General features: G+C 39.0%; 1 protein-coding gene across 2 annotated transcripts; it reads left to right on the forward strand.

The window, feature by feature from the left end:
• Positions 1–10,402: 10,402 nt before the first annotated feature.
• On the forward strand, positions 10,403–15,858 carry LOC308640701 (uncharacterized protein). 2 transcript variants are annotated; one of them, XR_014020339.1, is made up of 3 exons: positions 10,403–11,191; positions 13,931–13,998; positions 15,776–15,858. XR_014020339.1 is itself a non-coding variant. In XM_081312483.1 (2 exons), exons 1-2 carry the CDS (start codon positions 10,662–10,664, stop codon positions 13,944–13,946), a joined length of 546 nt encoding a protein of 181 aa, XP_081168609.1. In that variant the 5' UTR covers positions 10,403–10,661; the 3' UTR covers positions 13,947–14,528. The 2 variants fall into 2 exon arrangements, 1 of the variants encoding a protein (XP_081168609.1); XM_081312483.1 differs by lacking the exon at positions 15,776–15,858 and having other exon boundaries at positions 13,931–14,528.
• Positions 15,859–16,166: the final 308 nt, after the last annotated feature.

Raw genomic sequence — 16,166 nt, forward strand, 5'->3', positions numbered from 1 at the left:
ACTCCAGGCACACTTGGCTCCCTTAATTTCGTACTTCTATGTTAAAGTGTTCGTTTGCAGGAACTCTGAATTTTTAGGTTTCACTTCATTTTTCCCAGTAGGTATACTCCCAGTTGGAACTCTAAATCAAACAGGGTTTGTTCTAGCTGCTTGATCCTTGACATGCTCAATTAGTTCTCAGTGCCCTCTCTATTCTTCTTTTCCTTTTGCAGTAGCCTTAAGCAGAGGCAAGGAAAAATCACTTTCATTTGAAAGCATTTGTCAAGCTTCCACAGAACTCCGAGTTTACTGAAATCCCAGCAAATACTTTTTCACTCAATCTTGATGATACTTGGCTGTAAAGATCGGTACTGCAGTCGCACTTGGGCCCCCAAATTTCAATCTTCTAGGTTGATCGTTTCTTTGCAGGAACATTTGAAATGTTAGGTTTCACTTCATTTTTTTTTTTATATAGAGAGATAGATGCAGTAGGAACTCTGAATCAAACAAGGTTTGTGCTAATTGCTTAAACCTTGACACACTGAATCAGTTCTCAGAGCACTCTCTATGCTTTGTTTCCTCTTGCAGTAGCCTTAAGCAGAGGCAAGGAAAAATCACTCATTTGAAAGCATTTGCCAAGCTTCCCCAGAACACCGAGTTTCCTGCACTTCCAGCAAATATTTTTTCACCCGATCTTGTGGTTACGTTGCAGAAATCATCAGTACTCTAATTGCACGTGGCTCCCCAAGTTTTGTTCTTCTAGGTTAAAGCATTCGTTTGCAGAAATACTTTGAATATTTAGGTTTCACTTCGTTTTCCACTATAGGTATACTTCCATTTGGAATTCTAAATCAAACACGGTTTTTGCTAGCTGCTTGAAAATTGATACATTCAATTAGTTGTCAATGGACTTTCTATGTTTTGTTCCCTTTTGAAGTAGCTAACCATAATCCTAACCATAACTCCAACACTAATACCAACTGTAACTCTAACCTTAATTCTAACACTTACCCACCGTAAACCTAATCCTAACCCTAATCCTTACAATACCCTAACAACAATCTTAAACCTAACACTCTTAACCCTACCCCTAACACATAAACTATCCCTAAACCTAACCCTAACACTTACCCTAATTCTTACTCTAACACTAATCCTCACTCAAACCCTAACCATAACACTAAAATAAACCTTAACCTTACCCTAACCCTATGAATAACCTAACCATAACCCTAACACTAAACATAAAACTTAACCTAACATTATCCTAACCCTAAACCTAACCCAAAACTTAACACTAACTCTAACCCTAACCCTAACCCTAATCCAAACCCTATACCTAGCCCTTACACTAACCCTAACCCTAGCACTAATACTAACTTTAACTCTATCCCTAACCCTAACCCTCACTCTAAACCTAACCCTAAACCTGAAACCAACCATACCTCTAACCCTTAAACTAACCCAACCTAAACCTAAACCTAACTCTAACTCTAATACTAATCATAACAGTAATCATAACCCTAAACCTAATCCAGAACATAACACTAACAGTAACCCCAACACAAACATGACACTAATTATAACACTAACCCTAACCTAACCCTAACCCTAACCTGAAACTAACCCTAAACATAACACTAAAACTAAACTTACCTTTAACCCTATTCTTATTCCTAACACTAACTCTAACCCTATCCCTTATTTTAAATCTAACCCTAATACAAAAACTAACCCTAATCACTAACTCTAACCTAAAAACTAACCCTAATCCTAGAACTACACCTAACCCTAACCGTTAGCCTAAATCTAACACTAACCCTAAAATTAACCCTAATCCTAACCCTTACCCTAACACTAAACCTAACCATAACCATCTCCCTAACACAAATTCTAACTCTAACGCTTACACTAACTCTAACACTAACCCTAAACCTAGAAATAACCTAAACCTAACCCTAATCCAAACTTTAACACTATCCTAAATCTAATTGTAACATTAAACCTAACTCTAACCCGAACCCTAAACCTACCACTAAACCTAACACTAAGCCTAACCCTAATGCAAACCCTAACTCTATCTCTGACTCTAACCCAAATCTGAACCCAAAGCCTAACCTTTACACTAACCCCATCCCTAAAACTAACCTTAACACTAATTCTAACTATAAATCTATCCCTAATACTAACACTAACCATAACCCTAAACCTAACATTAAAACCAACCCTAACCCTAATTGTAATTCTAACACTAACCGTAAAAATATCCAGAACCCTAACATTATCCCTAACTCTAACTCTAACACTGACACTTACCATATCCCTAAATCTGAAACTAACCCTGACACTAACCCTAACCAGAAGACCTAACAGTAATCCTAATGCTAACAATAATAATAACCCTAATCCTAACCCTAACCCTAACAATAACCCTAACCCTAACCCTAACCCTAAACCTAACAGTAACCCTAAACCTAACTTTAGCCCTAACACTAACTCTAAACCCAATTTAACCCTAATTCTAACCCTAAACCTAAAACTTACCATAAACCTAAACCTAACACCAACCATAACACCCTAAACCTAACCCTAAATCTAACTCTAACACAAACCCTTACTCTAACCCTAAACTTAACCTAACCCTAACCCTAACACTAACCCTAAACCTAACTCAAAATATAACCATAAAACTAACACTAACTCACTGTTACAGTAAACTTAACCCTAAACCTAAAACTAACCCTAGTCATAAGCCTAAACCTAACAATAACCCTAAACCTAACACTAAACCTATTGTTAATTTTAACCCTAACCCTGACACTAACACTAACCCTAACATAAAAACTAAACCTAAAACTAACCCTAACCATAAGCCTAACACTAACACAAACTTTAACCCTAAACCTAAAACTAATGCTAACTCTAACACTAAACGTACCCTAAACCCTAACCCTAAATTTAAACATAACCATAACCATAACACAAACACAAACCTAACCCTAATCCTAACCCTAACCCTAACTCAAACACTAACACCAAACCTAAACCAAAACCTAACCCTAACACTCATGCTAAACATAACCCTAACATGAACTCTAACACTAACCCTAACACTTACCCTAACCCTAACCCTAAAATTAACCCTAACCTCAACCCTTACACTAAACATAATCAGAAACCTAATCCTATCACTACCCCTAACACTAACTCTAACACAAATTTTAACACTAACACTAACCCTAATTAAAAACCTAATACTAACTGTATCCCTAGCCCTAACCCTAACCCAAACCAAACCCTAACTCTAACCCTAACCCTAACCCTAACACTAACCCTAACCCTAACCCTAACCGTAACCATAACACTAACCCTAAACCTAACACTAACCCTCAAACTAACCCTAAACATATTCCTAAACCTAACACTATACCTAAACCTAAACCTAACCCTAACCCTAACCTTATCCCTAACCTTAACCCTAACATTACTCCTAACTCTAACTCTAACTCTAACACTATGACGAACCTTAACCCTAACCATAACACTAATGCTAACCCTAACCCTAATACTAACCCTAATCCTAACACTAATCCTTACACTAACACTAACCCTTACTCTAACCCTAGCAGAAATCCTAACACTAACCTAACTGTAACACTAACCTTAATGCAAACCCTAACACTAACACTAATCCTAACACTAACTCTAATCCTTAAGGTAATCCTAAAAATAACACTAACCATAACCTTAATCCTAATACAAAATTTAACCCTAACCCTAACACAAACCCTAACACTAATCCTAATACTAACACTAACCTTAACCCAAACCTAACACTAACTCTAACCCTAACCGTAATCCAGAGCCTAAACCTAACACTAAACCTAACCCTAATTTTTAACCTAACCCTCAGTCTTACCCTAACCCTAACACAAACACTAACCTACCATAAGAGTAACCCTAACATTGAACCTAAATCTAACCACAACCCAAACCCTAACACTAAATTTAATCCTAACACTATCACTAAAACTAACCGAAACCTAACCATAATGTTAACCCTAACACAAAACAGAAACCTAATCTTAAGGCTAACCCTAACACTAACCCTGTTCCTAAACCCAACCCTAAACATAACAGTAACCCTCACCCTAACCTTAAACCTAAGAGTAACTGTAAACCTATCCCTAACCCTAACACTATTGCTAAACCAACTTCTAACCCTAACACTAACACCAACCCTAAAACTAACCCTAACCCTAACACTAACACTAAAACTAACACTAACCCTAATACAAATCCTAACCACAATCCCAATCCTAACCTAACACTAACCTTAACAAAAACCCTAAACCTAACCACAACACTAAACCTAACCCTAACCGTGCATAACCCTAACCATACCCAAAATACTAAACCTAACCCTAACCCTAATCCTAATCAAAATCTGTACCTTAAAACTAACCCTAACACTAACCCTAACCCTAATACTAATTCTAACCCTAAACCTAACCATAACCAAAACACTAACCCTAAATCTAACCCAACCCTAAACAAACCCTAAACCTATTCCCCAAAACAACACTATACCTAATCTTAACCCTAACCCTAAACCTAAACCTAACACTAACTCTAACCATAACCCTAACCTTAACCCAAACCCTAATGCTAACACTTACCCTAAACCTGTCCCTAAAACTAAACCTAATGAAAACCTAACAATAACCTTTAACCTAAACCAAAAACTTACCCTAACCTGAACACTAAACCTAACTCTAATCTTAACCATAACACTAACCCTAAGACAAAATCTAACCCTAACCATAATCCTAAATGTAACACTAACCCTAACCCTATCGCTAACCTTAAAACTAACAACCCTAACCCTAAACCTAAACCTAACTCTTAAACTAACCCTAAAACTTAACATAATCCAATTCCTAATCCTTACCATAACACTAACCCTAACTGTAACCATAATTCTAACACTAAAACTAAGCCTAACCCTATCCCTGTTTGTTACACTACACCAAAACATAACCCTAACACTAACACCCTAAACCCTTTCCTCAACCTAACACTACCCCTAACCCTAACCCTAACTATAACCATAACACTAACCATAACCCTAAAACTAACCCTAACACTAAGACTAAGCCTAACACTAACACTAACTCTAACCCTAAACCTAAGATGAACTGGAACCCTAACCCTAACACTAACCCCAAATGTAACTCTAACCCTAACCCAAGCAATAGCACTAATCCTAACCAAAACACTAACCCTAATACTAAAACTAACCCTAACACTAACCCTAACCCTAACACTAACCCTAATGCAAATTCGAACACTAACACTAATTCTAACATTAACCCTAATCCTAACTGTAAACCTAACACTAACACTAACCCTCACCTTAACCCTAACATAAAACAGTAACCCTAAACCTAACACTAAACCTAACGTTAATCCTAACACTAACCCAAAGCTTACACTAATCCTAACCCTAACCATAATCCTAGATGTAAACCTAACCCTAACACTGACCCTAAACCTCACACAAATTTGAACACTAACCCTATCACTAACACTAACCCTAACTTTTACCCAAAGCCTAAACTTAACAGTACCCCTAACGCTAAACCTAACAATCAACCTACCACTAAACCTTACCTAAACTTAAACCTTAGCCTAAGCCGAACAATAAACCTCACCCTAAACCTAACAATAAACCTAACACTAACACCAAACCTAACCCTAATCATAAACCTAAAAATAACAGTAACCCTAACCTGAACACTAAATCTAAAACAAAGCCTAACCCTAAGCCTAAATCTGACCCTAACACTAACACTAAACCTAACCCTAATGCTAACCTAACTCTATCCCTATCCTTAAACCTAACACTAAATATAACACTAAGCATAACCCTAACCCTAATTTTAAATCTAACCATAACCCTAACACTAACTCTAATAAAAAACCCAAACAAAACTCTGACACTAACCCTAAAACAACCCTAACCTAACCCTAAAACTGACCCTAAAACGAATCCTAACACAAACTCTAACACTAGCACTAATCCTAACAGTAACACTAACCCTACCCTTAAACCTAACCTAACAGTAACCCTAACACTAAGACTAACCTTAAGCCTAACCCTAACACCAACACTAAACATAACCCTAACCCTAAATCTAACAATAATCCTATCTGTAACCCTAACACTAACCCCAACCCTAATTTTAACTTAAATCCTAACCCTAACCCTAAAAAAACCCTCGCCCTAACCCTAACACTAAACCTAACATTAACCCTAAACCTAAATCCAATACTAGCTTTAAAACTAACCCTAATCCTAACACTAACCCCAAAACAAATCCTAACCCTAAACCTAACTGTAGCCCTTAGGCTAACACTAACCATAACCTAAAACTAACACTAACACTAACTCTAAATCTAACCCTAAACCTATCCACAACACTAACCATAACCCTAACACTAACACTAACTCTAAACCTATAACTACCCATAACAATACCCTTAACCCTAACCTTAACCCAAACATTAACACCAAACCTAAACCTAACGCTAACCCTAACACTCGTGCTAAACATAACCCTAAAATGAACCCTAACCCTAAATCTAACACAACCCCAACCGTAAACATAACCCTAACCCTAACACTAACCCTAAACTTATCCCTAACCCCAAACCTAACACTAACGGTAACCATAAACATCACCCGAACACTAACCCTAACACTATCTCTATCACAAAGTTTAACAAGAACAATAGCCCTAACACAAACCCTAATTTTAACTGCAAACCTTGCACTAACCCTAACACATACCTGAAATCCTAAACTTAACCCTAACACTAATCCTAACCATAATCCGTATCCAAACACTAAACCTAACCCTAACCCTAAAACTAACCCTATCCTTAACACGAACCCTAACCATAACACTAACCCTAAATCTAACTCTAACCCTAACACTAACCATAATGCAAACTCGAACACAAACAATAATCCTAAAACTAACCCTAATATTAACTGTAACCCTAAGCCTAACACTAACACTCACCTTAACCCTAACATGAACCGTAACCCTGAACCTAACCCTAAACCTAACCCTAAACCTAACCCTAATCCTAACACTAACCTAACACTAATCCTAACCCTAACCCTAATCCTAAATGTAACCCTAAACCTAACACTAAACCTCAACCTCACACAGACCCTAACACTAACCGATCACTAACCATAACCCTAACTTTAACGCAAAGCCTAACCCTAACACTACCCCTAATCCTAAACCTAACAGTAATCCTAACCCTAAACCCGACCTAAACCTAAACCTTACATAAGGTGAAAAATAAATCTAACCCTAAACCTAACAATAAACTTAACACTAACACCAAACCTAACCCTAATAATAAACCTAAAACTAACACCAACCCTAACCTGAATACTAAATCTAAAATAAACCCTAACCCTAAGCCTAATGCTAACCCTAACACTAACCCTAAACCTAACCCTAATGCTAACCCTAACTCTATCCCTATCCTTAAACCTAACTCTAAATATAACACTAACCATAACCCTAACCCTAACCCTGATTTTAAACCTAAAAATAATCTTAACACTAACTCTAAAAAAAACCTTAACCAAAAATCTAACACTATCCCTAACTAAACCCTAATCTAACCCTAATACTAACCCTAACACTAATCCCAATGCAAACCCTAACACTAACCCTAATTTTAACTTAAATCCTAACCCTAACCCTAAAAAAAACCCTAGCCCTAACTCTAACCCAAACCCTAACCATACCTGATATCCTAAACCCTAATCTAACACAAATCCTAACCATAATTTGTACCTTAATACTAAATCTAACCCTAACCCTAACACTAACCCTAACCCTAACCATAACCATAGAATTAACACTAAATCTAACCCTAACCCTAACACTAACCCTAAACGTATTCCCAAACATAACACTATACCTAACCCTAACCCTAACCCTAACCTAAAACTAACTCTAACCATAACCCTAACTTTAACCCATACTCTAATGCTAACACCCTAACCCTGTCCCTAAAATGAAACCTAACTAAAACCTAACAATAAACTTTAACCTAACCTGAAAACTTACCCTAACCCGAACACTAAACCTAACTCTAACTTTAACCATAACACTAACCCTAAGATAAAACCTAACCCTAACCATAATCCTAAATGTAACACTAACCCTAACCCTATCACTAACTCTATCACTAACACTAAAACTAAACATAATTTTAACCGTAACATTAAACATACCTCTAACCCTAAATAGAAGCCTAACCTTAACCCTAACATGAACCCTAGCTCTACACATAACCCTAACCCTAACCTTAACCCTAACCCTAACACTAAACCTATCCCTAACCCTTACAGTATTGCTAAACCTAACCCTAACCCTAACTCTAACACTAACATTTACTCTTAAAATAACTGTAACATGAATCCTAACCCTAACCCTAAAACTATAACTAACGCTAATCCTAACCATATCAATAACCCTAAACCTAATGGTAAGCCTAACATTAACCCTAACACAAACCCTAACCCTAATACTAACCCTAATGCACACCCTAACACTAACACTAACCCTAATCTTAACCTAATCCTACCCATAAACATAATCTAACACTTACCCTAAACCTAAACCTAACACAAACCCTAAACCTAACCCTAACTATAACCAGAACACTAACACTAAATCTAACACTAATATTAACACTAAACCTCTCCCTAACCCTTACAGTATTGCTAAAACAAACCCTAACCCGAATTCTAACATTAACACTAACCCTTACCATAACCCTAACATGAACCCTAATCCTAACACTAACACTAAAACTAACTCTAACTCTAACCCTATCAATAATCCTAAACCTAATACTAACTCTAATATTAACCCTAACACAAACCCTAACCCTAATACTAACCCTAAACATAACCTAACCCTAACACACAACCTAACACTAACACTAACCCTAACCTTAACACTAATACTACCCATAAACCTAATCTAACACATACCATAAACCTAAACCTAATACAAAACGTATCCTGAACTCGAACACTAACCTTAACCCTAACCCTAAATGGAACCATAAAACTAACCCTAAATCTAACCCTAGCCCTGACACTAACCCTAAACCTATTCCTAAACCTAACACTATACCTAATTCTAACCCTAACCTTAACACTAATACTAATCCTAACCATAACGCTAACCTTAACCCAAACCCGAACACTAACACTAACCATAACCCTGTCTGTAAAACTAAACCTAACCAAAATCTAACGCTAACGCTTAACCTAACCCTAAAACTTACCCTAACCTGAACGCTAACCCTGTAAACGTAAAATTTCTAAGCTGATTCTAAGCTGCAAAAGTCTGAGTTAAAGTGTAAAAGACTAGGACATTGTAAAGCTTCTAGATTACAAGGCCTGGGCTAAAAGGTAAAAGTCTATTGTTACAATTAATCTGCTATCCCCGGAATATGTAATCTCTGTAAAGTTGTTAGGACAGTGCGGGAACTGCCCAGTAAATATCTCCATTGATTCCCTGGTTGTTTAATAGCTAAGGGCTCCAGGCAGCATGGCACGTAAACATATAGGCCCCAGAACCAATCAGTTTAAATGTGTACCCCGTTTAGAAGTGACCAATCACCCCTGCCCAAACTGTTCCCACCAATGAATGGACTAATCATGTCTCAGAATTGTTGTTCATTTTTCCCGCGCCTCATGATGATTTGTTCTGATGTATGTAAAGCCCACCGCCCTCTCCAAAAAGTGTACTTAAGCTCTGCTTGACCTCTGCTCTGGGCTCTGGGCTGCTCTCCCTTCTTGAGTGAGCACGGGGCCCCAGCGCGCTGGAACGGATCCCTAATAAATCCCCCTTGCCATTGCATGGAGCAAGTCTCGTGTGGTCTCTTCTTCTCTGACGCTTCGCCGGACCCTTACATTTGGTGTGTTGGCCAGGAACTGCGCATCGCCGGACAGGGAGACCCAACGAACTGCTTCGGGGGTAAGTAAGGCACCTTTCTCTTTCTTTCTCTCTCTCTCTCCCCTCCTTCTTCTCCTTTTCTCCCCCTTGTTCTTCTTTCGCAATCGCTCAGGTGCGATCGCTCAGGTTTGGTCTCTGGCGGCTTAATGGTGGGCATAAGTCCCCAGAGGGCATAAGCTCTCAGAGCCTCGGATGGGGTTGGCAGTGTGTGTGTGTGGCTGTCAGTGGAGAGCGTACGCTCCCCCTGGCGGTGGCAGGCAGACGTGTCTAGGGAGCCATAGGCCACCCCTCCAAAGGACGCTTTGGAGGGTTCGGGGGGGACAGGAGTGCCCCCCCATCAGGTAGAGGGGCGCATGAACTCTCGTCGGTGTATTTTGCTGCCAACCTGTCTGGTTTTGCCGGCAACTCTTTCTGTTGAATTCACTGTCTGTCTTTAATTTTTGCTTCTGAATTTGTATTAAACGTTTACTGTGTGTCCGCGTTTGCGTCACGTTTGAGTTGTCTCCCTGCGCTTCAGAGTGGCCCACCCTCGCAGTTGAATGGCCCCCAGGAGAGTCCCTCCATCTCTCTCTCTAATCTGCAAAGTCAGAGATATTGTCTTTCAGCAGGGGCCGCATGGCCATGCAGATCATGGCTTCTAACCTTTCAGGACCTCTGCGAATCTCTTCCTGCATGGGTGGGGTCCGCACAGTCTGCTGGGATGATTCCACCTGGCGGTATGGCAGATCTGTCCCGTCCCTGTTCCTCCGGGCCCTTCCACCCACCTGTCCTCTCCGCCCCCTGGCCGTCTCCCCTCCCGGGAGAGGAGAGGAATGTGGGCACGGGGGACGGGTGGACGGAATCGGGGGTGAGGTCAGCGGGGGACCGCCCCTCCTCCCCCTCTTCTGGCGGCAACGGGCTGCCACCAGCCGTGCGGTGCATTTCCACCACAGCGGGGCAGACGGGATCGGACATGGAGTCAGTGGGGGATTGCCCCCCCTTCCGTCCTCCGGCGAGCAGAAAAAGCGGCTCTGGAGTACCCGGCCCTCTCCCTCCTTCGTGGGGGTAGAAGGGACCGGGTCGCCAAACCCCCCGAGTGTTACAGCCCTCCCGGCCACAGTGATCGCGGGGCCAAAGAAGCGAATGGGTCTTCCTGGAGTTGGGCTGTAAGTAAGGCTAAATACTGAGACTAGGAAAGCAATGTTTTCTTTCCCTCCCGTAATCAGCTTGAATGCAAATAGAGATGCCTGCTGGGGATTTAACAACTTTGACATCTTGCTTTGACCTTTCTCAAAGCCCTGTCCTCATTATTAAATTGGTATTAATTGGCTTTAGAGATGGGAACCAAATTTTCAGTCACAAATTTTAACACTCCTGAGGAGACTTCTAAGGAGTCTCCACTCTGCTTTCTTGGGGAAGCCTAGCACTCGAAACAACTGCAAGCAGAGGATGAGCTTTTTGGGAGCTGGCTACTAAAAGGTGAGGGAAAAAAAAGCCTAGTGCCTAAGGTCAAACCAAACTGGAGGAGCTAATCCTGTGGGTGGGAGATAAGACTAAGGGACTCCCAGCAGCTGCCAGAGCCATTTTGCTTTGGGGAACTCCCTTATCTCTTATCTGTACTTTAAGGATTACTCCACCTTTGTTTACTTAAAAAGAAGGGACACTGAATGCAGTAAAGCCAGTCACACTGAGGCCCTTGATATAAACCTATAGTTGCCCCTACGTGAAAACATCTGGTCCACTCATGGGAAAGTCTATGGTGCCACTGATGGGAGTCATAATTAAATGAAAGTTCAAAACCTGGAGGGATATATTCTTATCTGGTTGTCTGATTGTTTCTTAAAGATAAACTAGGTTAAATGTGTGTCTAAAAAATAATTTTTTTATTGTAACAATCTGGTATCTGAATGGGTTTCTAAAGCATTGCACTATCTTGCAGTTAAAAGTTGGGTTTAAGCAATTGTTTAGTTTGATTTCAGATAGTTCTAAAGAGTTTCAATTTTAAATTGGGTAGCTTGAGAAGATTTCACTAAGGTGTACCAGTACATTAACTGGGATAAAAATAATAAATTATGATATGATATCTGTTTCCCTCAGCGTGTAAGATTCAGGAAAAAAAAAAGTGTTAAATTAAAACGTTGGTCTGGCTCATTAAAATAACCTTAAATAATTAAATAACAACAGTCTTGGAAATTCTCAAAGCTTAATTTCAGATATACATGGTAGTGTGTGGGCAAATTTAATGTAACTTAATGCTGCTTTAGGAACTTCAGAACAAGGAAAGTGGCTTAGAGGTCCTAAAGAAATTTCTTCTGATGGTAGAGATCCTATTTCCAGTTTTATGTGAGCAAGTTTTTCTAGTGTAAAAAGATAAAATTTTGGGAATTGCTTCTTAAATTTGTATCATAATTTTCAACATCCAAACCTGGAAATATGACTTATGGCTAAAATGCCTTAGGCCTAAAGCGTCTGCTCAAAATAGCAGTTTTTCCCTGCTCCTTCCAGACCTTAGCCAGGGCTTAAGCTGATATGCAAACAGAAGCAGCTTGGAGCTCAGGCCCAAGGAAAAAAAAGGGGGGGGGTAAAAGTGTCTTTTTACCTGAACTCAAACTAGACCAAACCAAGAAGTAAATTGTATGGTATTTACTAACTACTGGCCAGTCATATTTTTTAGGACTCTTGCTTTTTCTTAGATTCTGTATTTTTTTGAGCTCGTGATTTTTATCCTACAGACAAGTTAAGGTTTTTCTGATAAGTTCTATTTTTGATCAACTGGATTTTTTTTTAACATTGCAATGAGATTTCACCTGAGAAAGCTGCAAGGCCTTTTGTGTTATGTGTTACTCTTGTTATGTGTTGTATGTTGGTATGTCTGTATGTGTGTATGTCCATATATCCTGCAGTGATATGACAATTAACAGATGTGGAGCGCTCATAAAAAATTAAAAATGGATCCAAATATCTTTGATTCACGTGATTCAAATGGTTCAATTTAAATTGGGTAAACAGATGAAAGTAAAGAGGTCTTAAATTAAGCTTATAAGTTTTTCTAGGTGTTCAAAAAAGGCCCTAATAAAATGTTAACTCTGCTTAAATTTAAAAGTTTACAAGTATTGTTTCAAAATGTGAACAAAAGGAGGTTAGTAGATAAAAAAGGGAAACTAAAAGGTTCTAGATATGGAACTAATAGAGAGAAAAAAATGTGTTTCTAGATAGGAGAGTCTATGTGACTAAGTAATCAAGAGGGTTTAAGTAAGTGATGAAGGAGGTTTATGTAAATTAGTTATGTGTAGAAATTTTTGAATAAGTTACACAACTATGGTTAAACAACAACTGTTGTTTTTCAATACTTTTCTTGTGCTCTCTTGCTCTGCATAATGAAGTTCCTTCAAATCCGATTACAGAAAGTCTCAAATCAAACTTCCAACCAGCTTCTGCTTAGGCACTACTAGCCTCTGATGACCGATGGACCCTCAACATCTTCAAGAGAACAGTTCACTCAGTGCTGAAGCTCACTACCAGGCACGATGGAATGCAGCGGACATGGGACAGCGGGAAACAACAAGTTCAGAGAACCTCTTAATCTGCCATCCTGGATTCATGAGTCTTTATGTCCTATTAAGCTTCCTCATGGCCCTTGGCCTCTTTTCTGTCAGCCCCCCAACATGGAACTTCTGCCAGAAATTGATCTTTGCTCTAATTTTTATCTTCATTCTGTTTTTGTTCACTCTGATCTTCTTCAGGTGCTGGTGATGATATCTGGAAAAACTTGCCAATAGATGGGCTGCCTGCCATTTATCTAAGCCCTGCTATCTCCCCCTTAGTCATTTCTTTAAAAGCTAAACTTGGTTAATATAAAAACATCAATGTAATTATGGTGTTATTAATGTGTTCATATCTTTCAGGTATACAAGTCTGTAAGGTAGAAGCTTCAAAAGAACATTATATCAAGCTGGTGTTCTAAAGTTGTATGGTAATTTTAGGCTTAAAAAGAAAAAAACATGTTGGAAATTTATTTATCATTTGTGTTCTATAACTGGACTAGTTATCAGTAAGATATGTAAAGTTCTATGTTGCTTTCTACACTGAGATACAATTTAAATGAATTTTTAAGTCAATGAGAGCCTAATCTGGGTGAAGGTTTTATTGTAAAACACAGAAATACTTTGCTACTTTCCAACAAGTGGTTAGAAGCTTCCAGCCTTCCTTTAATTCATGTTTTAGATGTGATAATATGTTGGGTTAGCTAATATTCATGTAAACTTGAGCAACAATTTATGTAAACTTTGTAAAATGATGTCTAAAAAGCAAAGATCAGCTTCAGAACTATAGTATTTAAGACTTATGAAGAGCCCCGCCTTACTTGAGATAAGGCTCTATGTCCCAACTCACTGCATGTGAAAGTGACTATGAAAGAAGTAGGCCAGATTTCAGTGCATTTAAAGTTGTGCCCAAAAGTTGGTTTTTGTCACGATTGCCAGGATACCAAACAGGGGATGTACTCTGCCAAAATTCTAGGTAGCTATTACATAGACTAAATATGTTTTTACCCTAGTTAGTTTTGTTTTGTGGTTTGCCTATAGATGGTTTAAGAATTGCCTGTTAATGTTTTAAAGAGGTACTGCTTTAAGAACTCACAACCTGGGTTAATTTAAGATAATGAGTTATAGGGAGTTGCCACCTACAGGATAGAGAGATAGACATTAAAGTTCAGTACCCTTAATATAAGGCTGTTGACTTATTTGCTAGATGTTTAAGATTAAGTTTTAAAATTAAAAATTTGGCTCTTGCCCTCTGAGTCAGTCTGAATCAGGGAATAGGGAACTTTTTCAAAGGGCTCTGCAACTCTAGGCCACATAACTTCCCTAGCAGGGAGATTAATGAGACCAGTGGAGGGCAGAAGGCCAATCAGTGCATTTGCTGTAAAGAGGAGGGTCATCAGAGAAGGGAGACATCCCTGATGCCTCTGAGGGAAGCCGTATGGTCAAGCAAGGCCTGGACCCATCCTAGCGCAAATGGCACTAGCAGAACTGAGAAGCTGTTGTAAAGTTCCCGAGGACTCCCAGCATAACTCAGCTGACTGTGAACAATAGGTAGAAACAGAAGTCGGTTTGACTTGCTTCATCTTAAACACTTAGCAAAGACAGTCAAAGCCAAAGCACAACTGTTCCTGGACATCTTAAATGATAATAATAGTTAAATGTAACTTCCATAAATAAGTAGACTAGAGGCTACAAAAGAAATTCTTAGACAGAAATGCCTGATAACTGTCAAAGGGACTGCTAGAGTAGTTTTAGTCTAAGGCCTTTATTTCTAACCAACGCAGGTGGGCTTGACGTTTGCTAGTATGGTTATTCTGCCCTAAGTAACAGAATTAAAGATTTCTCTATTAGACACAGAGGTCATACTAGCAAAGGATTTTGCAGGATCAGATGGCATTAGATTATTAGACTATATCTTAAGAAAAAGGACATCTGTAACCCTAAATGTTAGTTGTTGTGTTTACATCCCTGACATTTCTGACAATGTGACAAATATCCTTAAAGATTTACATGCTCAGATGGAAGCCATGTCCTCAGCAACTTTGTTGTGAAAACAATATCTTAGCTCCTAGTTCCTGGTACTGCCTGATGGAAAACATTGTTAATCTTTGTCTTGGTCATTATACTTATTGGCATATTCCTGTGCTGTGGCATTTATTACTGCATCAATATGGTTCCAGTACTAATGAGTTCTTGTTTCTCTTATAGACCACCTATCATTCGAATGGCCCTCCAGCCTATTACTTCTCAATTGGACTTTTATCATGGACCACTCGATAGACCCGATATTTTTAAGGGGGACTCCAAACTGCTTGCCCCACGCCATCCCTTTTCAGCCTGAAGAAGCCAGAAAGATTCTCTTCGTCACCCTTCCTCACAGCAGTAAGGAGTTCCCAAAATAGGGGGGGAAATAAAGCCAGATTTAAAGTTAGGTAGTCAGTGTAGTTAGATAAATTGGGGTCTAATATCGAGTGAAATCTAAAATGGAGGCCATGCTGAAATCGATTCTAGGAAACGCAGGATAACTCATAGTAATCAGACAACAATATGCTCCACTGACAGAAATGAAAAATGAGACCTTCCAATAATTATGATTCAG

The sequence above is a fragment of the Spermophilus citellus genome (assembly GCF_964194105.1).
Source record: "Spermophilus citellus genome assembly, contig: SCAFFOLD_53, whole genome shotgun sequence".
NCBI lineage: Eukaryota > Metazoa > Chordata > Mammalia > Rodentia > Sciuridae > Spermophilus > Spermophilus citellus.